The 24,852-nt window shown below is 44.1% G+C and overlaps 1 protein-coding gene across 3 annotated transcripts; it reads left to right on the plus strand.

Annotated features, from left to right (window-relative positions):
- On the plus strand, positions 1–24,323 carry LOC138635313 (filamin-A-interacting protein 1-like). 3 transcript variants are annotated; one of them, XM_069722733.1, is made up of 7 exons: positions 1–175; positions 12,084–12,337; positions 14,381–14,554; positions 15,487–15,665; positions 17,835–20,595; positions 21,529–21,586; positions 23,913–24,323. In XM_069722733.1, the coding sequence occupies exons 2-7, from the start codon at positions 12,092–12,094 to the stop codon at positions 23,945–23,947; spliced, it is 3,453 nt and encodes a 1,150-aa protein (XP_069578834.1). In that variant the 5' UTR covers positions 1–175; positions 12,084–12,091; the 3' UTR covers positions 23,948–24,323. The 3 variants fall into 3 exon arrangements, with proteins under 3 accessions (XP_069578834.1, XP_069578832.1, XP_069578833.1); XM_069722731.1 differs by lacking the exon at positions 23,913–24,323 and having other exon boundaries at positions 21,529–22,160; XM_069722732.1 differs by lacking the exons at positions 1–175; positions 23,913–24,323 and adding an exon at positions 10,147–10,223 and having other exon boundaries at positions 21,529–22,160.
- The last annotated feature ends 529 nt before the right edge of the window (positions 24,324–24,852 follow it).

The following is a 24,852-nucleotide window of genomic DNA, read 5'->3' on the forward strand; positions in this document are numbered from 1 at the left end:
TTCACGCGCCTTCAACTTTGGCCGAGCAGAAGAAGACAAAGTGAAGGTTGGATTAAAGAGGAGCTTTAAGGAAACTTGTGTGATGTTGTGAGGAGTGTCAGCCGACTTATTAATAAGGACCGGAGTCATTTTTGGACTGAATGTCTGTGACACCACAGAAGAGCTGCGAGAACAGGTGAGTTTGATATCATCACCAACACGGGACGTTTTGGACATTTTAGCTCGTAAAAGAAAAACAAATCGGACAGTGTTTCATTTAAAAGAAAATACACATATAATAATCATAAAGTTGCTCATATACTGTAAATACACAAACATACTTTTACCCACAGATACTCAGATATACTTGGATCCAAAGTTAAGTAAAAACTAAAGACAGGATCAACTTTGATAAACTTTAAATAAGAAATAATGGGACAGAAAGACTTGTAAGACATAAAAAGAGAGAATAAGTGTGACATGTCCAACAGTGCATGAATAAAATACACATCTCTTGAAATAAATCAAAATCTTTCAAATTCTATTTGAAATTCTATGTTAATACATAACATTTTATATGTACATAAAATGCATATAAAATGTACAGTTTAATTGTCAATAAATAAATACAGTAATTTATGCTAACAGATTTAATGGTTCTTCAGTTGGAGGGTGCTGTTGTGTTTACATGAGGAGTTATTACACTTTGAATGGAGGCGTGTGAAATAAACAGCTGCTGCAGGAAGAAAGTTCAGTATATATGAAATGTAATAAGTTAAAGCGTTTCCGTGGTGACGGCTGTAATAATGAGTTACAGGAACACTGAGCCGTGGCGAGCGTGTTCGTACTGAGTCATGAAAGCAGCGTCTATGAGACTCGGTGAATCAGTGAGTTACGACTCCCTTCATCCGCCGCCCAGTAAATGCTTGTTTCAGGAAGCAGAACATCAGGAGGCATTAATTTAATAGATGTTTTACCGGAGTACTCAGGATCGGCTCTCTGCGGTTCCACAGATGGAAGTACGTACGGCAGCTGCAACATAAGGAGGCAGAGCGCCGATGATGCAGCAGAAAAACACACCGAAACATCCAAACAACTTCCTCCAAACATTTATTCTTCTGGAGCTCTGTGTCTTTAGTTTTGCAGGAATTTAGTCCACTAACCAAAGCAGTCCTTTTAATATTGTACAAGTATTAATGGTAGTGAAGGAATACGTCAGAGGTTCAATTAACTGATGGCAGTTCAACCAACACAGTATCTGAGCACATGTGAAATATGGTCACAGTCTCCTCTTGTGTTCACGAATAATGGACAGAAAAAGGTTTTTGCGCAACATTATGATGTCACCGTGAAGTTAACCTTTGACCTTTTGGATATAAAATGTCACCACGTCACCATTTTCATCCAATTAGACATTTGTGCGAAATTAGCGTATGAAGTCTTTAGTTATGGCTACACGTGTGTTTTCTGAGGTTGATCACCATGACGTCACGGTGACCTTTAACCTTTGACCCTTGACCCCCAAAGTCTTATCAGTTCATCCTTCAGTCCAAGTGAACGTTTGTGCCAAATTTTAAGAAATTCCTTCAAGGCGTCCCTAAAATATCGGGGTCACGAGAATGGGTTGACGCAAGGTCACAGTGACCTTTAACCTTTAACCCCCAACATCTTACCAGTTCCTTCTTCAGTCCAAGTGAAGGAATAATGACGCCAACGACCGCCACGTTTCCCCTCTGCGGGCTTTCCGCCTCTGTAAGCATTAAACTTTCCTGCTAGCTTACAAAACAAAAAACTCGATTTCTCAACTTCAGGTTGAGGTCAGAAGTCGTTCAGTGTTTTGGACGATCGTCTGCTGTGGCGACCGAGCTGCCCTCCAGACGATGACCTCTCTGGTTGGAAAATGTTCCCCATTTGATCTGTGTGTAAAAACATGGAACAGCCCTCCGGCCTCGACCTCCTCGGTGTTATTGTACCCAGCATGCTTTGCCCGGTCCAGGTCTCCTGGGATCGTCCTCCGCATTAATAGACTTTTGTTTTCCAGTGTTTCCACTGCAAGTTATTTTAAAACCCACTGAAGAGTCAGAACGTGGGAGAACCCGGATTTTATTTCATTTATTCAAAGATATTTTCTTTTAGTTTCGGGGGGGGGGGGGGGGGGGGGGGGGGGGGGGGGGGGGGGGGGGGGGGGGGGGGGGGGGGGGGGGGGGGGGGGGGGGGGGGGGGGGGGGGGGGGGGGGGGGGGGGGGAGCTGAAATATTGAAATCACCTGTTTGTTTTCTTTGACTGTCTCACAGTAAAACGTCTCAAACTAAAATCGATCAACAATCATCTGTGAGATTGTGCAGACGGCCCGTCATCAGGCCCGAGAACCTCTGATTGGGTTTTGGTGAGAATCCAGATCTCTGATTCTGTTCCAAGTCCTGACGGGATATTAAATATGGATATTAGTTTGAATTAAAATGTTACGTTGACAGAAGGGACGAACGGTTGGCTCCTTTCTCAATCACACCGTATCAGCAAATCAAATGGAGCTTTTAATATTTCATAATGCAAAGAGAACGTTTCTTTGCCTTCGGGGACTTTTTTTCGGGCTGAAATCAGGTTGAAATTTCCTCCAAAGTATTTAAAAACCCTTGAAACTGATAAGGAACCAACGAAGGGTTCAACTTCACATCTTTCCGTGGTCATACAATAAACAGGAAGTAGAAGAAAGACAGTGTTGTCCTGTGAAAACGTTGGGGCCTCTGAGGTGAAGCAGTCGGTCCTCCGTCGGGTTGGTTGCAGCATCCTCGTATCTCCCGGCTGCAGCTCAAGGCTGAGCGATAAGACGGGAACCATGAGATCACTCTGCTAATTCTGCTCACTAATCTGTGTGGGACGCTCAGCAGTGTCCTGTTTGGTTTCATAACAGCAAACATCTGTTCCCATGACAGCATAACAGGGAGCTGAGAGCGAGCATGTGTTCGGGTGTAGTTGTTGGAGGCAGCGTATCGAACAGCTGATAACATGAGGGTGTGTTTCGCTGGGAAAGATGACGACGGTGGCGTTTGAGCTCTCCGTGTTGGGGCGTGTTGTCTGAGCTCAGCGCCGGACCGTCCATCAGATGAAGATGAGCAGAACTACAGGAGTTTTCTTGGTCTCATTAAAAGCCGAAGATGCTGCACTGTCGTCCACGTTTGCGTCAACGTTCCTCTTTATGACCCAGAAAGTTCCCAACAGTCTCCCGCAAACTTGATGGATGCGTTCGTCTGTTTGTCGCGTTCGTTGTCCGCTTCATACCGACTGCAGAAAAAAGGAAACATGGTGTTCAAGGGCCACGATGAAGGCATCAAATGGAAATGCTCGTCAGCTGGTTCAACAGAGTTTAAAACCACTTCCTTTGACACCTTTTGGGGGAAGTCCGATTTATTTATACACATTTAAACACAACAGAGGTCGACCAACCTGCTGCTCATAATCAAACACAGTTCAAACAGTCAGACATCATCTTCACAGCAAAATAAGTATTTAAACAAAAAAGTAAGAAGCAAGATTAAGTCAAAGCGAAACACACGAGAAGGTTTGAGGAGAAATAAATAAATTAAATGGAGGTTAAAATGGAAAAAACTGAAAATAAATCAGTTTTAAATTGTTTTTGAACAGCTCTTAGTAAAAACCTCCTGTCCAGATGAACCTCCCGGTGAACCTCTGGTACTGCGACCACGGTATCACGGCAAAGCGTGTAATACACACGCCCGTCCACTAGAGGGAAGCATATCGGTGTCACGTGACGGGACTCTGTTTACGTATAACTTAAGTTAATGAAAAAAGTTTGTGTTATTGTTCCGTAAGTTGCCGTGGTTCGATAAATGATCATGGATCAGAAATCATAGATAAACTAATAAAAAGATTTTGACATAAAAAACAACAGATTATTATAGATGAACTATTAGGAGTATTATCGTACTTCCTGATTCATGGAGGTGAATTTTTTTTTTTACTCTCAAATAAACTGCACAATTTCTCCTTCTGGGCTCTTTAAAGTGTCAGTTCACCCAAATCAGGAGCACTCGGTCCGCTCAGCGACACCAGAGGCTTCGAGGCTCCTGGTGTTAGGCGGTCTGTGTGGTAGTCTGCGTGGCGGTCAGCGTGGCGGTCAGCGTGGCAGTCAGCGTGGCAGTCAGCGTGCTGGTCTGTGTGCTGGTCAGCGTGGCGGTCTGCGTGGCGGTCAGCATGGCAGTCAGCGTGCTGGTCAGCGTGGCAGTCAGCGTGCTGGTCTGTGTGCTGGTCAGCGTGGCGGTCAGCATGGCAGTCAGCGTGCTGGTCTGTGTGCTGGTCTGTGTGCTGGTCAGCGTGGCAGTCAGCGTGCTGGTCTGTGTGCTGGTCTGCGTGGCGGTCAGCGTGGCGGTCTGCGACGGCAGCCGTGCTCTCTGAGGCCACTCGTTGCTCTCTCACGACTCCTTTCTGCAGCTGTCGTCACGCATGCGGTGAACCGACCGCCGACCGCAGGAGACTCGTCAGCGAGACGGCTCGTAAACGGTGAAATGATGCAAAACAAAAGAACGAACAGCGGTCAAACTCTCTTTCACTCTGCTGGGCCCGCCAACTCTCCCTCCTCCCCCTCCTCTTCCCTCTCCCTCCTCCTATTCTTCCTTGTCCTCCATCCTCCCTCTCCCTCCTCTTCTTCCTCCCTCCTACTTCTCCCTCTTACTCCTCCTTTCTCTCCCTCCTCCTCCTCCTCCTCCTCTCAGAGTTTATGAGGGAAGTGACCTCATGCTCGGGCCATCTGAAAGGCATGTGAGAGTTGTCCGCTGCCCGGCTGCATGTCGGGATGATGTCATCTCTCTAGACCGGTCGCTGCTGATTAGAGCTCGTGAACGAACCGCTGGGACGATGAAAAAACCCGTCGGGCCCGATGACCGACGAGCTTCGGGAATGTATCGTTAATGTGGATGATTAAAAGCCGCACCGGGTGGAGATTTGTGTTGGACGCAGCAAAACATTACGAGACGATTCAAAGGTGTCGCAAGAGGACGTTGAATCTTTGTCTCGTGCCAGAAAGTTTCCTGAACTTTATCAAACAGCAGAAATATGCAGAATCACAAAATAATAAGACAGGACTGACCTCCGAGCTACAAATAAAGACAAACTGTACATAAGCTACGATGGATTCCTCTGTTCACTGTAGAATTATCAGCTTTTATTTTGGAGGGAAATTAAACAAAGACAAGATGTCACAAACTCCGACAAAGTAAGAAGCAGAGAGTCCACGCAAAAGATTCACTGAGTGAAGTTAAATCTGTGAAAACACAACGAGGAGTTTGGAAAGCAGCACTAACAGATGTCGAAGGTGTGAACACAACAGAGAGTAGATGTCCAGCCTGAAGGCCGCAGGTCAGCTGCATCAACTAACGACGGTCAGCTGGCGGCCAACGGACCTCTGAGGGAGACGAGACCGGCCGAGGACGGCAAGACGGTGGAGGGGCGTCAACAAGGGGACAATAAAGACACTCAAACGACCACAAAGAGACAAAATAATCACCAAGAAGAGACACAGAGATGTCTGACGTTACTCTAAGCTCCGCCTCCAGCTTCACCCGGATGAGTAAACTACAACTTTAGGAAAAAAAAATCCTTTCACCACGTTATTTTCACGACGGACTCGTCTGCAGCCGAGAGGTTTTCCTGTACGTGCAGACAGCTCTCCGAAATAACCCGACCGCATCACATCCGAACCTCTGACCCACATTTCACGCCCGGTTTTACATTAAACTGGGCTGCAGCTACGACTTCTATTTTCAGGCCCTCCAGCTCACTCGTCCGTGCAGCAATCAGACCTCCATGAAAGGAGGAAGGTACCGACGGAGGGTCGAAGGTCACGCAGAGGTCGTCTGCAACGTGTTCCTCTGAATGAACCGCAGTCTGGTGGGAAGTGACGAGGAGAACTCTTCTAGACCGTCAAAATAAAAGTTCTGCGGAGAAAATAGAAGCGCTCTCAGTTATCTAACAACCTACTGAAGGACAGAAGGACGGTGAGAGTCGTTTCCAAAAACACCTCAACTCACATCATCATCATCATCATTATTATTATTATTATTATTATTATTATCATTATTTGTACTCGAGACAATCATCAAGGAAAACAATGATTTCGGGTCAAATTTTGTAGACAGAACATTTTTTAATATTTGAGATAAACAAACTGAAAAGTGACTAAACAGATTAAGATGATAAGAAAACAGTTATAACAACATTTTATTCCCAATACATTTGAGGAAGAAAAAGAACAATCAGATTAACATATAAATCTCAAGGAAATACAAAAAAAAAGGTGCAAACAAACATTTAAAAAAACAAGCAAGACAACCACCTAAATTAACAATGTTAAAATATCAATAAAACATCAATTTAAAGGAAAATATAAAAAATTTAATTCTGTGACAAAAAGAAAGTTGCTGATCTTGCATTTTTACAGATAACGCTTCGATAAACGATGAAAAGATGAAATTTCTTTCAATCAATCGGTGGATCAATCGAATGGTTTAACAAGGGAACAAATATGACAAAAAATGTAATTAATGATAAAGTAATGATACTATTTGGATAATATTTTGGTTTCCTGTAGAATAACTGAGTACTTGTTGTTTTATGGAGCTGTGAGGGATCTTTGGGTTTTTAACTGTAAAAACTCAAATACGTTAAAAACACAATCAAATCCTGCAAATTTGCAGCTCGGTAGCTGATTTAAATAATATGAATCAGGTGCGTTGAAACAGAAGTGGTTTTTTTTAAGTCCGTGTTCGTAACACTTGCCGGTTGACGTGTGCAGATTCTGATTGTTCTATTTCCGACGTGGCTGCGACCGGCTGAAGGTGCTAATGTGAGTCCGTGTGAAGTCCCAACTGTGAGTGTCACTATTTCAAGCACAAGCTCTTGATAGTGAAGCACCGACACTTTTGATTTCAGCCGGCGGCGTCGACAGGTTTTTCCACAATTTCATTGGTGGTATTTTTTGGGGTATTTTTTTTTTTTTTGCACCAGAGACGTTAAAGTTCAGGAAATCACTTTTGATTGGTGGAGAGGTCATGAAACGGCGTTACGACTTCACCCTGACCTGGATGAAGAGGTCATCTAGGACCGGTGAGTAACGCCCTCTCCGTCCACCAGATGTCACTACAATCACTGCTCTGCTTTTACAGCCAAATAAGTTAATTTACTAACTTTACTTGTTTAGTTGGAGGAAATGTTTTCCCCCAAAACTTAATGAAAAAATCTGGCTTTTCTTCTGCTTCTGCACAAATTGAAACTATATATCAAAAATAGGTGGCTGGAAACACACGGAAAGAAAGTGAAATATCAGCCTGACTGTATAAACTATTTTAAAATGAGTTGTGCACTTAAAGGGGTGAAGGTTGAATAGACTGAGAGGTTTGGATGAACGGCAGCAGGAGGTTTGGTATCTAACGGATGACTGGCTGCTGGCGGAGAGCCGCAGCGTCGGCCGGACCTCCCGGAGACGCTCGTTCCCTTTTATAGTCATATTTCAATCTGCTCTCTTTAAATCACGCTGCACACGAAGAACACAGTTCGACCAAGCTGAGTCGAACGCCTGCAGGGAGTCACGCACCGTCGCACTAAACTCCTGTTATCAGGAGTCGTAGTGAGCTTCACAGTTAAAAGCTCCGGTGCCGTTTTAAATCTGTAAAAACAGAAGAAATAGATCAAGTTTTATCAAGCTCTTAATATATAATACACATACAAGAACACTTTATTTTTATTTATTAGATTTTGTGTTCAGAACATTTAAAGTATATTTTCAAAAGTAAATTTTTATGATAAGTATTGATAACAAGGTGAAAAAGTCTCGCCTGTTGCTTTGTTGGTGAAACAATATCTGTAGATAATAAAATTGGTTTTTTTTCTTTTAGAAACTCAGGTAATTATTTAGGGAAATAAACAAATGTTTGTTTGTATTAATCCATGAAACCAACATAAATATCATATTTTGTGCCAATTTGAAGGCACCGATTGATGAATTGTCGCCACCAGCCGGTTATCCGACATGAGTTTACTCTTTCTGTTGCCAGTTTTCTAAATTTCAAGATTTGTGCAATATTTGGATGGAAAACTCACTAAATAATCCAGAAGAGCCTTAAAGAGCAAACAAATCCAGAAAATCCGCCTATAAAGGTAGATAAACTCAGATTTAAAGGTTGAAGTGATTTCAAATGGCAGCGTTTTGAACGCTCGCTGGCCGGACAGGAAGCAGGAGCCACGTCAGGGTGGATAAAGAGAAGAATAAATATGAAGCCCGGTGGTCGTTTGTTTGGAGGATCGTGAGAGCTGCAGCTGTGAAGGAACATGGAGGCGCTGATGGCTTATAAAGTGATAGCTGGAGTTTCCCCCTCGTTGGACTCTGGACGCCAGCGGGGAGACACTAAAAATACCCTGTTTTGGTTTCGCCACACAAACAGCTGCGACTGCTGCAAGGACGGCCGTTAAACGTATTTACACTGAAGTCGGCCGAAGAGCACGTGAGTGACAGGTGAGGCGTCGGATGAAGTGACATGTGACCGGAGAGCGCTGCATTCAGGACGTGTCGGCACAATTAAAACCATTATTCACACATTATCTCCAGCGTCGCCGTCACGCCGGATAAATGGTATCAATAATGGAATTTATTCAAATGTTACGGCATTCGAACACAGTTTAAACAATATGACACGAATGATTAAACAAACCGCTTCTTAAGTCAGCGTTCGTCTTTTCTTAGATTTAGTTTTTTGACCTTGATAAAGAACAATGGAGACTCTGGAAATATGAGTGTTCTGCAGCATGCTAACATGCTATGCTAGCAAAGTTGCCAGTATTCAAATTATATATATTTCTCATACTTAAAAAAGTGTTACAGATCTAGAATAGTCATTTATAATGCTAATATCCTACCAGTGTTATCATTTTCTTTTTTGGACAAAAAAATCTGCCATCAGTACAGAAAATCCAAAATGATAAAAAGTTGCTAATTAAAAAGTAGTAACACATTTTTTTATTTTTTTATTTTGGTCCATTTAGCCGGATGTAGTTGTCATAACAACGTGATAAATGAAAGCTCAGAATAAGGGTTAGCGCTCGTGTTGTAAAGCTCGCAGCGTATCAGAACGGTGATTTGTTAACGTGACTGATCTCGACTGGAACGATGAGCAACCAGCAGCGTGAACAAACAATCCCTCGTACCGCCATTTTTCTCTTATTTTAAATCCGACCTGTTGCACGAAGGTCATCAGACCACCTGCTTTAAGGAAAGATTCCGGAGTCGAACCCGCAACCTTCTCGTTATTGGATGAGCTTTCTCAACACTCTGCTGCCCACATTCCTCCGGCACCACTTATCCACCGCTGGTGTCGTGTGTCGACCGCCGGCCACAGCTGTCCGAGGTTTTATCTGGACTGAAGCATAAACCAGAAACACACACACACACACACACACACACACACACACACACACACACACACACACACACACACACACACACACACACACACACACACACACACAGAGGGCCAGAGATCCAAACCACAATTTATTCAGCTTCTAACTTTAGTTTGTTTACATTTGTTCCTCAGGAGTTTGACATACTAAAGGAAAACTAATCTCATATTATCTATTAAATATATATCTATATCTACAGATATAGATATATTTTTTTTGCAGCATGGAAGCCGGTTTATCTCCAGATTTACAAACAAACAGATTTAACGTCGGCCTCGATGTGAAAGACGTGTTTTCTGATCATAAAATGTGTTTCTAGTCAGAATATTTATGGATTTTGCAAAACCGTTGCACAGGGTAAAATGTCGGACATTATCAGACGACTTCTCCAGGGAGACGTTAGCAGTGTTTCGCTGGCTTGTCCAAAAGTGGTCCGTGCTGGAGGTCTCTGGCGAACGAAGCTCTGAATCCTCCTGAGAAGGTAAAACTGTTTAAACGGAGGAGTTTCCGACGCCGTCGGCACGGAGAGAAACCTCGTGATGCAACATTTGGCAACCAGAGAGAAAATGACACAACCTGCAAACCGAGCGTCTCTATTTACAGACCCGATACTCGCTGTTTACTCTGTTAAACTGGCCTCGTTAAGGAGTCACATTTTATAACGATAGTTAACAACTGGGCGACAACGCGGTGCAGCGGGTGGAAGGTTCGGAGGTTTTCAGAGACTCGGCGTGGCTTTACTGCGTGTTGGCTTCACCGCTGATTCTGAATTGGCCGTGAGTGTAAATGTGACCCTCAACAAACTCTTTCAAAAGTTGATCTTATCTGAAGTTTGTTTGTTTTTTGGAGAATTTTTTTTTTTTTTAGACATAACTGATATTTTGAAATGTGTGAAATGCACATGATATTAAACTTAAGTCGTATTTTACACTTTAAAACAAAACAAACACCACGAGGAGCTGTGTGGTTTCAGCGTGGGCGACGTTGGCATCTCCCCTGAAACAACTATTAATAACCGGCAGCACCGCGTTGCTACCGCTCTGCTGCCAGGATTCTCTCTGGCTGAGTCACGGCCCGCTTTCATCCGGACCTGCAGCCTCCACGAACCCTGGCCTCATTCACGGTTAATAGCCTGAAACGCACTGTTTTCTCAGGACCCCCCTCCCGCCAACGCTCCCGGCTGTTGATTTCATCATTGTTGAAGCTAAAGAGACATCAGTGAGGGAAGCAGTGAGCCAACTCACTGGATTTATGTTCCTGTGTCGCAATGTATTAAACTCACTTTTCACTCTGTAGTTATTGACTTCAACACCACGCAGTTTGTCTTGTTTCTTTAGAGTTTCTTTTTAAACATGACCATGTTTGTTCCCTAATGTTGACCAAGTACTTATTTAAACCTGCCCATGATCTTTCCCGAACCATAACCATGTGGTTTTGTGTTTAAACTTGAACCAAAGTGGTGTGAGATCAGGAAATAGTTTTAAAAATGCACGAGGCTGGTTTATTTTGGGTACTTGAGTTGGCATATTTGGTTTCATTCAGGTTTCTGAATTGGCATATAAAAAACTCACCATGTAAACACACTCGTTGTACCTTAAAATGGATCATTTGGACTTTTACTTGGTCATAGTACATAATGTTTGATTATCTGAAATACATAAACCTCAGCCAGGTCAAGTGCCCAATCGTTATGTCCGGAGGACTGACAGTCGTCCTTTGAGGTACAAACTATGAACTGGTGGCAGAATTTCGGGGTGATGGGCTGGAAAATGTCTGAAAGGATCTACTGCCTCTTGGTGCCACAGGGCACCTTCAGAGGTTTTGTAGCGTTCAGGCCTCGGTGTGATGGAGATGTTTGGGTGAAATACTAACGGCATGTTTGGCAAAAATAATGTAGACATTGGATGTTTTGGCAAAACCCATATTATATTTAGCATCAGGGAAAGAGTTTCATTATGGAAAGGAAACTAAGATCAACATTGGAGGACTGGAACTCATCGGTAGGGTAATATTTTGGTCCAGGACAAGGAAAGATATTGGTTTCGCTTAAAACAATATTAACTGGAAATGTTATGGGACACAGAACTGAGATTTTCTGTTGCATTCTTCAAGAAAACAGTAAAACGTACAATCAACATGCTGTCACGCTCCTAAAACATGGATGAACCAGGTTTTTAAAGATTACAGCTCAGACCTGTAAAGGATCATTTTACACATTTCAGTCCATTAAGTGGAATATTTCACGTTAGAAGACTCACAGTTCCTGAAATATATACCGTAACTTTCCAGGCAGCTGCTGAATTGGTGCCAGTTAATTCCGGTACGCAATGAAAACCATCTTGCAGGACTTGAAGCTGAAAGATTAGATAGGTGATCCATCATGGGGAACATTTCATTGCCTTTATTTTCCTGTCAAAGCCACGCTGTCATCACTAGCAAATATATTTTTGTGGTGCATTCAAGAACAACTCAAATTTGAGGCTGAGCTGCACAAAAGCATTCTATAATTGGGCGGACCTTCAAGCCCAGTAAATCTCTACAAGTTGATGTCAAACTGGATCCAAACTAAAACCAGTGGCTTGAATTCACGGCATTGATGTGGAAATTTATCGGGTTTTTTTTATGCCTCCTCGCAGGTAAAAAAATGCGATCCAGGAGCTGCACCATGGAGGGTCCAGATGACGGACACATGCAGCCCACGAAAGGTTTCATCAAGCAGGAGGAGGAAAACACGCCGGAGCTGCCGAAGAGGAAGATGAAGGTTCAGAGGGATGAGAAGGACGGGAGGACGATGGTGTCTGGAACCAAGAAACCTCAGAAACCAGCAACACCAGAACTGTCGAAGAAAGACCTGCTGCACCTGCTGGGAGTCATGGAGGGAGAAGTTCAGGTACGAGTCGGGTTCACTTCCAAGAAGTGTGATTACTTTAACGACAGGTCAATGGTGCTCATCGTCATCCTGCCGTTAACCACATCAACCCGGTTCATTTAGATTTAGAGGTTCTGGGATGGAAACATTTGAAAGACCTAAAATAATGTTTATGTTTCTCAGAATACTGCAGCAGAAAGTTCAAGTTCAAAGCTGCATTCATCGGTACGTTTGTGGTCTTTTTGCTTCTTTTTGTAATTTTGCTTGAGTCTAAATTTTTCACCGAGCTCTTCGGCCTCCTTTTGTGCTTGTTTCATTGGTCTTTGTGGTAAAACCTTGAAGAAACTTCTTCAAATTTGGTACAAACATTCACACGTACTCAAGGATGAACTGTTCAGACTTTGGGGGTCAAAGGTCACTGTGACCTCAAGCCCGTCCCATTCTTGTGAATGTGACATTTCACAAACGCCTTGAGGGAATTTCTTTAAACTTGGCATGGATGTTCACTTTGACTCAAGGATGTACTGATTTGAATTTGATGGCCAAAGTTTTGTAGTAGATAGTATCAAAAAAATTTCATTGGTGTCATTAAACAGAATTTTTTTTTTATACCAGGAGTGGAAAAGGGCCCTGAAGTTGTTTTTTAAAAAAATTTTTTTTTTTTTTAAAAAGACCATAAAAACTGTTTTCCTAATTGTTGAAGTTACTCAGTTACAGTTTCATTGCAGTTAATCCAAGTGATTTGTTATTGATTGAGATGTTTAAAGAGGACAGCTTGGTTACCATGCCAACCGAAGTGTTGGTTATTGTCTGTTTCAGAAACAGTTGAATTCCTTTTTGCCTAAAGCTGCATTGGGTGAAGGAGTCACGCAAAACCAAAAATAGCTTGGAAATATAGTGACATTTGACTGTGTGATGGTTAGATTTAGAAAATAAGCTTCCCGGTGTGGAAGCAGCCAACCAGCTGCTGCCGGCCTCCAGTCTGATAATGATTTTCTAATGGAGGCAGATTTCTGAACGGGTCTCCGGAGAGGCAGGATGCTGCTGCCGCCGCCGCCGCCTCGCCCTCTGTTTCCATCCCGCTCATCTGTTTGGGCGTGTTGAATATTTTCCATCAGAGAAACAGAGAAATACTCAACGAGGAGCGACACTTCATGCAGCTTTTGTTTCACATTTCAAATGCTTGGAAAGAAAATAGTCTCTGGTTCAGATTTTTAAATATTGAGGATGCCAAGAATGAAACAATGTTTTTGTCACCTGTCTTTTAAAACAGAGCATTTTCCTTTAATAATTTCTACTCATTGAGATCACAAATCAGAATTTTCAAAATTGGCAGTATTAACACTGTGATCAACAATACTAAGGTAAACATTGCAGTGATGCACAACTTCACAGCATAGTGAAATCACATGGAATATTATAGATTGCACCATATAAACGCTCCACAAATCAATGTTGAATTAAAAAGGAACTATTTTTCCAGAAAGATCCGTAAACAAGATGATTTAAGAAGAAACTCTTTTAATCAAATCACGAGATAGATGATAAATGAATTTATACTCCTCACATTAAGAAAATAGTGATGCCTTTCCAGACTTTGTGTCTTTTAGTGTGAGCTGCTGTGTGAAGGGAACAGCTCCCTCTGCTGGTGAAACCTGGAAAAAGCAGAAAACTTGCAGTGTTTTGTTGTGTGGTTGCATGTTATCAGGGTGAAAGGAATTGATGAGGTCATGTTTTGGAGCCACTTGGGTGCAGGTCGCCTGAGAGAAGCTTTATTATTATTTTCATTATTCAGTATGTTAACATCGTTAGACAGCCTCATTATCCATTTTGTTGTGTTAAAGTAAAACCAATTGTAACCCTACCATCACTGTCATAAAAACATGGGTCAAAAATGCATCTAAAACTTTAAGTTGGTTTCATGCTGCGCTTCATCTACAGTTAAAACGTTTAATTCATTCACCTGTAAAAACAGTTCGGGATACAAATATCCACTAAATACAACTTTAAAACCAAACTCCGTTTCCCAACATGACCGTATCGCCCCCTGCTGTGTGTCCTCAGGCCAGAGAGGACATCATCGGCCTGATGAAGTCTGACAGAACCCGACCGGAGACTCTGGAGGCCCACTACGGCTCGGCCGTCCCCACCAAGCCGCTGCAGGCGCTGCAGAGAGACGGGCAGCTCGTCCAGAGCTGCAGCGAAACCCACGACGTGTACGAGAAGCCCATGATGGAGGTGAGCCGACGACAAACGGACTTTATCTCCAACACTCTTCCATCAGGTCAAAACATAAACTAACGAAAGTATTTCTCACCGCGTGGAGCAGAAGCCTCCAACCCGTCGCTCGCCGATCCATCTCAGCATTTTTTTGTTATTTATGTTTCGCCTGTCCGAGAAAACGAGGCTATCAACTTTGATCCATTAACAAGTGCACGACCTCCCTTCGCTCCCTCCACCTGTGTCAGTGCAGAGGAGGTGCAGCTCCGCCCACAGTGAGACACAGAGATCAGAGGACAGAAACACAGCAGAGAAGTTTCTGCTTTGTATTTTCCAGTTACAGTCTCTGTTTAGTTAAGATTTTTACATACTAATGCATTCAAATGGAGGAATTCTCTCAAAAAGAAGATTAAAAACTCTGTAATTTGTCTCTTTTTACCTTGTGTTTAATACATGATTACATCATTTTTGCCAATTAGGGTTTTGTGATCCATAAAATAAAGCAGGAACATTTCAGTTCTTGTCATTAAACTCTTTCTGCAGTTTGACAGCAGTACCTATCAGGGGAAGTCTGGTGGAAATTCTCTGAAATTTACTTTTAACTGTAATTTAAACTCCACATACAGGAAGCAGTGATTTCCAAACTTGTATTTTGGCGGTGCATTTACACCAGACTTCATGTGAGTGAAATTATCTGCTGAACTGATTCTTTGTTGCGTTGAATGGCGACGGTTTCTGTTTGAAAACGTGATTTTCTACGCTGCCTGAGATCTGCAGGGTTTCAGTCGAGCCGGACGGCGTGAAAGTCTCTGAATGAAGCTCGTAATCGTGTGCAGAGTCGCTCCCACACACACAATGTCTCCATCACCGTGGCTAATGCTCGGGCATGCTGCGTCGGCAGATGTGCCGAGTCGCCGTCGGTAACGAGTGTGGACGTGTCTCCCCCTCAGTTGGACCGTCTGGAGGACAAACAGAAGGAGACGTACAGACGGATGCTGGAGCAGCTGCTGATGGCGGAGAAATGTCACCGCCGCACCGTCATGGAGCTCGACAACGAGAAACTCAAACACGCCGACTTCATGGACAAGAGCGACGACTTCACCAACCTGCTGGAGCAGGAGAGGGAGAGGTGAGGTCACCACGGCGACAGCACCTCCACACGGGTCTGAGATAGCAGAGAAAAGCTGCAGCTCCTCTTTATTTCTTCTTGTGTTTGTCAGACTTTCCTGTCTGTGGCTCTGAACTCCAAACTCACTGCTGATGATTTAAAAGTTCAAAAACTGCTTAAAAAACTTTACTTTTATTTCTAAAACCAAACCAACGTCTGAATCCATCCGAGAACCTTCATCAATAACCGTCTCAACAGTCATCGGAGCTCCTTGAATCCTCCTCTTTCTGGCTCTTTCTGCTAAAATAGTTCATTTTACATTTTAACACTGATTTGTGGAGGATTTTTTTAAACGTGTTTCTGAGATTTAATCTTTTATATTTCATGCGATTTCGCAACGCTGCAAACAATTTCTGGGTCATAAAAACCAAACCAACGGGTTTCTGAATGGACCCGAACACAGCCAGAGGCTTCCTGCAGAGACATCGTCTGCCAACGAGGCCGCAAAGACAGACGCTCTGAGTCCTGAGAGGAAGGAGGACGATTATTAGATTTAAAACTTATTTCAAAGCCGCAGGATTTTTTTTTATTAATGTTAGCCTCGTCTGGTTTTCCTACTTTTGCTCCTCTTTTGCTGTGATTTTACTGTTAAATATTCTTCAGGAAAAGTCCTAATCAAACACTTTAAAATTAAGTTATTATCTTGTACAGTATAGATAAAATTTCTCCCTGAGAATTGATGCTTTTTAACGTCATTAATTGCCTAAAACACAAGACGTTGGAAATAACGAACGACTTCTTGCTTTTCTCCAACGAGAGATCCAATCTGTGCAGCAGAGGAGGACAGTTTCTTCCCACGTCTCCTAAATTACAAGCAGCCAACAAAAAGTGCAAATGTCTGCACGACAAAACACAGGCCATCCCGAGTGCTCTTTATTTATGTACAACATGCAGCTGGAATAATGGATTCCAGAGATGGAGAGCCTGTGCATCTGTAAGCTCATATTAGGAGCCTCCTCTGTGACCTCACTCACATTCGATCCAGCCTCCGTGGAGGATTTATGTCTCACGTATTTTCCCTTTTGCATGATACGGAGGGATTATAATGAGAAAGGCGGCGAGAGTCTGGCATTGTCCTCCTCCCAAAACAAGAACTCACGCCTCGCATTGTTCCCGTGTTACCATGGAAACGCTGCCGGGCTGGCAGCAGACGGTCACATCAGACCGGACCAACAGTTTTTTGGAAAAAGAAATGTTTGAAAACTTGAAAGTGGAGTTACGTCAAACCTGCCGCCTCCTCCTCAGCATCCCGAAGGAGGGCGGGGCCTCTGGGCGCCACAGACGGGAGGGGGGGACGACATCAGGTTGAGCACAACCTTTTTTCAGTGTCCACCGATGACATGTGAGGAATGTGGCGGCTAATTCCCCTCCTTCCTCCCCTCTCTGACCCCGGAGACACTCAGCAGCTCAGCAGCTCGGCTTTAAAAACACTCTCAGACATGGATCAACCTGCGATGCATCAATACTTGTTGGTGAGTTGAGTAGAAGTTTGTTAGGAAGGAGGTTTTGATGCAGGGAAGGAGTTTGGAGGTTTGGTTTTTGAAGACTGACGTTTGTTTGGAGTTTGAAGGGTTCGTTGCGGAGGGCTAAGATTTGTTTTTGTATTCGAGTGTCTGACATTTTTAAAAAGGAGTTGAGTTTTCAGAACTTTGATTGGCCAGTTTCTCCTGTTATTGCTTTGTCCAATGGTTTGATGCAAGTTTAAATGTGTGAAAGTTTCCTTGAAGTTGTACGTCGGAGTAACAGAGTTGGATTTGTTTTAATCTGTCTACCAAAGATGTCAATGAAAGGTGAGTTTTGGTGACGGCACGAATGCAAATATTTGGGGTTGATGGAAAAGTGAAGAAGATGCAGCCAAACGAGTTGAAAATGTTTTAACTTAAATTGTAAATTTGCGCTTTGTGAACCTGCAGAGACTGCATGCAGGAATACGTGAAACTGTGGAGCAGTAAAGTGACATGTTGGTCATTTTGTTTTGGTCACCAGATGGTAAAAACAAACAATAATCATTTCCTTTCCTCCATCCTGCGTCCAATTATTCATGTTTATAATCAAATTTCTCAACATTTGTCTGTTAGAAATATTTGATACTAACTTCCGTTCCCATCTGGCCTCACCTCTGTCTCTTAGACTCAAACGGCTGTTGGAGCAGGAGAAGGCCTACCAGGCTCGTAAGGACAAGGACCACAGCAGGAGGCTGGATAAGGTCCGAGCGGAGCTGGTCAAGCTCAAGTCCTTCGCCCTGATGTTGGTGGACGAGCGGCAGCTGCACATCGAGCAGATCGACCAGCAGAGCCAGAAGGTGCAGGACCTCGCTCAAAAGCTGCAGGAAAAGGAGCAGCGACTGGCGGCGGTGAGCGACTCCGCCAAGGAGGACGGCCAGAAGGTCCTCACGCTGGAGGCCGAGCTGGAGCACAAAGCAGCAAAGTTCACGCAGGAGCACGAAGAGACGACCGCCAAGCTGGCGGACCAAGAGTCCCAAAGCCGGCAGCTCAGGCTGAAGCTGGCCGGGCTGGCGAACAAGATCGAAGAGCTGGAAGAGAGCAACAAGGTGCTGCTGAAGTCGGAGGAGGACCTGCAGGAGCTGAGGGAGAAGATCAGCAAAGGGGAGTGCGGGAATTCGTCTCTCATGTCCGAGCTGGAGAATCTACGCAAGAGAGTGCTGGAGATGGAGGGCAAGGATGAGGAGATCACCAAGGCAGAGACTCAGTGCCGGGAGCTGAGGAAGAGGCTGCAGGATGAGGAGAGCCACAGCAAGGAGCTGCGGTTGGAGGTGGACAAGCTCCAGAAGAGGATGGTGGAACTGGAGAAGCTGGAGGGGGCGTTCAACAGGAGCAAAACGGAGTGCTCTCAGCTTCACACCAACCTGGAGAAGGAGAAACGGGTCGTGAGAGATCTGGCCAGTGAGCTGGAGACGGTGAAGACCCGGCTGAAGGAGCTGGAAGCGTCAGAGTCAAAGTGCGAAAAGGCCGAAATGGTCCTCAAGGACGATCTAATGAAGCTGAAGTCCTTCACGGTTATACTGGTGGACGAGAGGAAAAACATGGCGGAGAGACTGAAGCAGGAAGAACAGAAAAGTGACGAGTTAAGTCGGAAGTTCAAAGCAGAGCAGAGCAAAGTTACGGAGGTCACGGAGAAGCTGATCGAGGAGAGCAAAAAACTTCTCAAGTTCAAATCGGAAATGGAGATCCAAGTGACGTCTCTCGCAAAAGAGAAAGATGTGTTAAAGAATCAACTTGCGAGCGAGGAGGAGAAGTGCAGGGAGCTAAATAACAAGCTGAGGGGGATGAAAATAAGAATGGATGGACTAGAGGAGACGGAGAGGGAGATGCAGCGAAAGAAGGCCTACAGAAATCCAGACGAAGACAACAAAGTGAAAGAGCTCACGCTGGAAATCGAAAGACTCAAGAGCCGGCTCAAACAACTGGAGGTGGTGGAGGGAGATTTGATGAAAACCGAAGACGAGTACGATCTGCTGGAGAAGAAATTCAGGACGGAGCAGGACAAAGCAAATGCCCTCTCCACGCTGCTGGAAGAAATGAAAAGTCAGATTGCCAGAAACAAAGCCATAGAGAAAGGCGAGGTCGTGGGTCCGGAGGCCGAGCTGAGGGTCCGCTGCAAGATGGAGGAGGCGAAAACCAGAGAGCTGCAGGCGGACGTCCAGGCCCTGAAGGAGAAGATCCACGAACTGATGAACAAGGAGGACCAGCTCTCCCAGCTGCAGGTGGACTTTTCTGTCCTCCAGCAAAGGTTCATAGAAGAAGAAGAGAAGAAGAAGAGCATGAGCCAGGAGGTGGAGAACCTCACCAAGGAACTGGAAGCCACCAAGCGGTACAGTCGCGCCTTGAGACCCAGCATGAACGGCAGGAGGATGGTCGACGTCCCGGTTACCTCCACGGCGGTCCAGACGGATGTGATGACCAGCGAGCCGGCCGAGGAGGAGACGGCAGCAGGTTTTATCCGTAAATCAGTTCTAGAAGAGAACCACCTAATGAGCCACCTCAGACAACGTGGCGTTAAGAAGCCGACAGTCCTGGAGCGATACCCTCCGGCTTCGGCAGAACTCGGGGCGAGGAAGTCTTGGATACCCTGGATGAAAAAGAAGGAGGCCATCACGCTCACTCAGAGCGAGAAGACCAACGGGGCGTCGTCCATGCTCCATCCGCCCGAGATGACCATGTCCCAAAAGCCGGGTCAGCCACTCCACATTCGAGTGACCCCGGATCACGAGAACAGCACCGCCACCTTGGAGATCACCAGCCCTCGAGCCGAGGACTTCTTCTCCAGCACCACCATCATCCCGACTCTCGGCCTCCAGAAACCTCGCATCACCATCGTCCCCAAACCCACGACCGTCGCCTCGAAGGCCAAAGGGTCCGATGCGATGGGAGATCTGGATCGGGCCAAATCCCCGGTCACGATCACCACCATCTCCAGGGCGAAGAGTCTGGACAAGAGCAACGGCGGCGGTGGCAGCCTTCAGTCGCCGGTGTCCATCATCACCGTCAGCGCCACTCCGGTGGCCGAAGCCTGCGCTTCGTCTGAGCCTCACGAAGTTACCGCCAGCCGCACGGTCATCAAGATGACCCCGGAGAAGCAACCGGGACCGGCACGGAAATACAACGGCAACAGCAACATCATCACAACAGAGGACAACAAGATCCACATCCACTTGGGTCCACAGTTTAAGAGGCCGTCAGAGAGCTGCAGCAGTCCCGTGTTGACACTCAGGTCGGTCGGGTTGAGCCCGGATGGCAAGGAGACGCCGACGGGGACGGTACTCCGGTCGCCACGGCAACCCTTGACGGGGAAGACGACTCCGAGCAAAATGACGAGCAGCATAACGATCACGCCGGTCACCTCGGCGGCCTCCAGACCGACACAGTCAGTGGTGAGAGCTTTGACCATTATTAACTCGAATGTCCTCCATCTGAATACGTTCCTCAAACCTAAATGACTTTTTCATTCACAAAAAACGTCTAAAAAATGTCTAATTTTTTACGTTGCAGTTGCTTCTGAAATGTTTCAAAATGAATTCAGGTGGTGTGTGCTTCCTAGATAGCACTCTCTCCAGGTACCAAACAGCCAGTTCATAAACACACGGTATGAGCTAACCCCTGGAATGACCTGCCAATCATTCGACCCCCCCTCCACAGACCTTTCTACAAGTCCTGCACGGACAGATTTCACAAATTCACCAACTGACCAATTCACTCCTTTTGAACTAAATGTCGGCGGCTGCTGAACACTGGGGATGTTTGACTTATGAGCACTTTTAACTTACGCATAAACAACCTTGTTTCAGGATTCTTGGTGTCAATTAATTGCAAGAAGGTCGACTTGAGTTAACTCCAACACGGTGGTGTGAACGGTTCCAGTAAGCACTGATTTACAGGTCGCGAAATTCAAATTGAATTTGGACTTAATATGGTTGAAAATCAAAGACTATGAAGGCACCTTGGTTGAACTGTTGTTTCGATATATCAATTAGTACATTTCATGCCGTTCCATCTTTCTCTGTAGTTCAGTGGACTTGTTACCAGAGAACGTAAAAGTATTTTGGAGATAATTCCCACTGTGACCTTTTAGCCTTGTTTTATTGCAGCCAGCAGGGGGCGCTTTATCCCCAAATGATCAATTGCCACTAAATACGTTATCATGGACAAAGCCTGTCCAAAACCTGCTTACTGGGGCGTTCACATTTTCTTCACTTAAAAAACTTAAAATCTTTCATACGGTTCCGTAGAAACACCTAACAACGTCTTTTCTGCGATCCGGACTCTTTCCTGTGTCTGATGTTGGGTTTTTTCGTTGATTTTTCCAGCCCGGCGCGGATGTGCAGTCGGCTCGGGGCGCCGCCACACGGATCCCGGTGTCAAAAGGTATGAAACCGAGCAGCAAGGCGGTTCTGGGCGGCGTGTCGACGGTGACGAGGTTAGAGTCGCGGGCCGACGGCCAGGCCATGAAAATCGAGCTGAGGAAGTCGATCGTGTGCGGCTCCGCCTCTTCTGGGGGAGGCAAGAGCTGAGGACCTAACACGCTGCCATGGCAACGACTCGGCGTGGGCGTCTCGTGATGACGAGTTTATCACGAAATCTGCCGCCAAATTTAAGAAACAGGTCACATATGGGACTGTGTGATGTCGCCTTTTATTACAGTTTCCGAACGTGATTTCATGTCACTCCGACTTTCATTTTGCTTTTGAACACGTCAGGTCAGAATATTTGTGTCATTTGAGGCGCCGGCTTTTAAGGTTTTATGTTAATGAACCTTTTCTTTGCATGAGAAGGAATTTGAATGCATTTTGATTAACTCCCAGACTTTTAATCTCATCATTCATATTTTTCGTAGTATGTGTTTATTTTCGGTTACTGAGGCACTGTGAACTGTTTGATCTGCCAGCATTCATGTGACAGGCACCCAAATAAAAACTATTTATCTCTGAAACCAAGTATAGCATTGCCTCATAGCTTTCTTTTTTTTTGTCTGTGTGTGTGAGCCTTGTGTGACGTCCATGATATTAACCCATGCTGGCGACCGAAACGCCACCGAACAGCCGTGAAAACTAATTTTTACTGCTTCCATGGCCTGTGTGGAAATAATAGCACATTTCAAAGTCCACAAATTTATTTGAAGCAGCTATCAATCAAATCAGGACACAATTTAACGAAACAATTTTAATTTGAACAAACATGATAAAAAGTACTTTGTATGAGAGACGCCATATTTTGGAACAATTGATCTGATTTTGATTTTATTAGTTTATTTCGTGTCCCATCAGCTAACATGGAGGGGGCGGGGTTTATGATTATGTTTATGATTTTTTTCTGTATTACATTGGACACTGTGAGCATTTAGCTCCCTCTTGTGGACACGTAAAGGACTCGTTTCAGGAAGAAACTGCAGCAGAGGCAGCCTCACACGTCCTCTGATGGTCTGATTATTAAATAACTGCATACTCCGAATAAACACAAATCAATAAACCACAATTACCTGCAGGGTTTTCTGAAAGAGGAGACCAGGAAATAAGGAAATCTTGAATTCTTCTGTCCGACAGAGAATGAGAGAGAAATCCTGCTAGTGTGCTGAAACAAGGGAATGAAGGCAGGATGTTGTAGAGTGCAGTGAGGGTTGAAAAGGAGCGTCTGTACAACAGGAGGGGAAACATTAGAGGAGAGAGTAAAACGCTGCAATCACAACAAGCTGAATGGCTTTCGTTTCAGCTGCAGCACGTTGGTCGTGACTCCCCCGAGGCGGGGAGGAGATTTAGATGGATCAAATGCTCCTTCTGGGAACACCATCAGAGGCTGAATGGGATTATGAAAATCACATCAGGGCCCCGTCATGGCCGGCTCCTCTGACGAAACAGACCGGAGACTGAAGGGAGGACTTTTCTGCTGCAGAGGAGGAAACATAGCTGGAGGTTTAATCTCAGTCACATACTGCATATCAACATTATGACGAGACAGGAGCTTCAACTGACTCATATTTTCAGTATTGATCCACCTGTTGACATATTTGCAAATATCTAATTATTCATTTAGTCTATAAAATGTAAGAAAACAGTTTCACAATTTCCCAGAGTTTAGAAACACATCCCACCAACATGTCAAAACTCGATTCTATTCAGTTTTCACTGAAACAAAACACAGAATATCTCCAAATACTAAGAAGCTGAACATTTTATTTTTCTTTAAAATATAACATAAATCAGCGGAAGTAGAACAGCCAATAGAAACCCCTGAGAGGGCTTCCCAAGTGAGAAAAAACTTTTTAAAAACGAACAAACTGAATTATGATATTATGCTTATTTTTTAGCTGTTTTTTTTTCATGTATCTGCTTCTTTTTTGTAATTAATTGTAATTCTTAACTTGTCTGTCTATGTGTGCTGATCTAATTTAATTCATTCCATTTTAATCATGTTTTAACGAAACAAAAAAAAGTTGTAGGTGTGTTTGATTTTTGTCAGTCTTGTAGCCTGAGGCCTCAGATATGAATTAAAATCTGAGCTGTGAACGACCTCAGAGACTCGAGACTGTTCAGGTTCGTCTGCCTGAAAGCGGCAAAAAAAAAAAAAAAAAAAAAAAAATCAATCAATAGAGAATTTAATTGATAGTTGATGATTATAAAAATGTTGTTCTGAGTTTTCTAAAATGTAAGTTACAGACTGTGGCCTTCATGGAAACCCGTGTTTTGTTCCGCCACAGGTTCACTGATGGACGCAGCAAACAGCCACCGCTGAGAGGTGAAGAACGATGATGATGACGGGACACTTTCTTCTTCTCACAAAACAGCAAAAATACACACAAACAAAGCTGTACTGAAAAATGAGCAATAAAACATCAGAAAATGGTCAAACATGTCTTATTTATGTTGTAGAACATAAACACCCTAAAAACGCAGTTACAGCGATGTACGACTAAGAAAAGCACTAAATCAACACATGTATGAGTGTTGAAGCAGCCAATAAAACTCGTTAGAGCTCCAATCTGATCTGGAAATAGATCTGGTTACTCTGTGTATGAATACGTGAGAGGTAAACAATCAGAATGAGGTCAGTGTGAACAAAGATTTACAGGTATACTGACATTTTTTCAAGCTATTGTTTATTTTAAATAAAAAAAGTTGATTTCTGACAAACATTTAAGAAGATTTTAAAGTGATGACGGTCATACTTTGGCATGGAAGCGCTACAATCTTGTTTAAAAGTTTAAATTTCATTCAAATGTTAAAATGAAGCTGAGTTTGCAGGTTTAAAGTGTCTTTGACGGTTTATTAAACGTAAGAATAAATTATTCTTGTTGATCAAAATACATTGTGTTTTGTAATTTAAATTCAGGAGACTCGACACAACCTCAATCTTCATTTTGTGTAATTTAAATTGTTGGCGATGATGCCTTCAGGTGGTTCACGTAAATCTTAAATTCAAGTACAGAAATTCAAGCATATAAAATATAAACACGTTGTTTATAAAATTTAAACGCCGATCAGATCATCACGTAAATCACACCCCTTTATGTGTCTTCTAATTACAGTTCATCCACTTGTATTGGCTTTGGATTGGTTGTAATACTCATGTCCGATTTTCTCTTCAGCCTGTGAAGGCAGCAGCAACTCTGTTTTGATTAAACACGTGACGTCAGCGGA

The sequence above is a fragment of the Brachyistius frenatus genome, unplaced genomic scaffold (assembly GCF_029030835.1).
Source record: "Brachyistius frenatus isolate BFR_SWC_R1_liver_20210118 unplaced genomic scaffold, ASM2903083v1 Contig_302, whole genome shotgun sequence".
NCBI lineage: Eukaryota > Metazoa > Chordata > Actinopteri > Embiotocidae > Brachyistius > Brachyistius frenatus.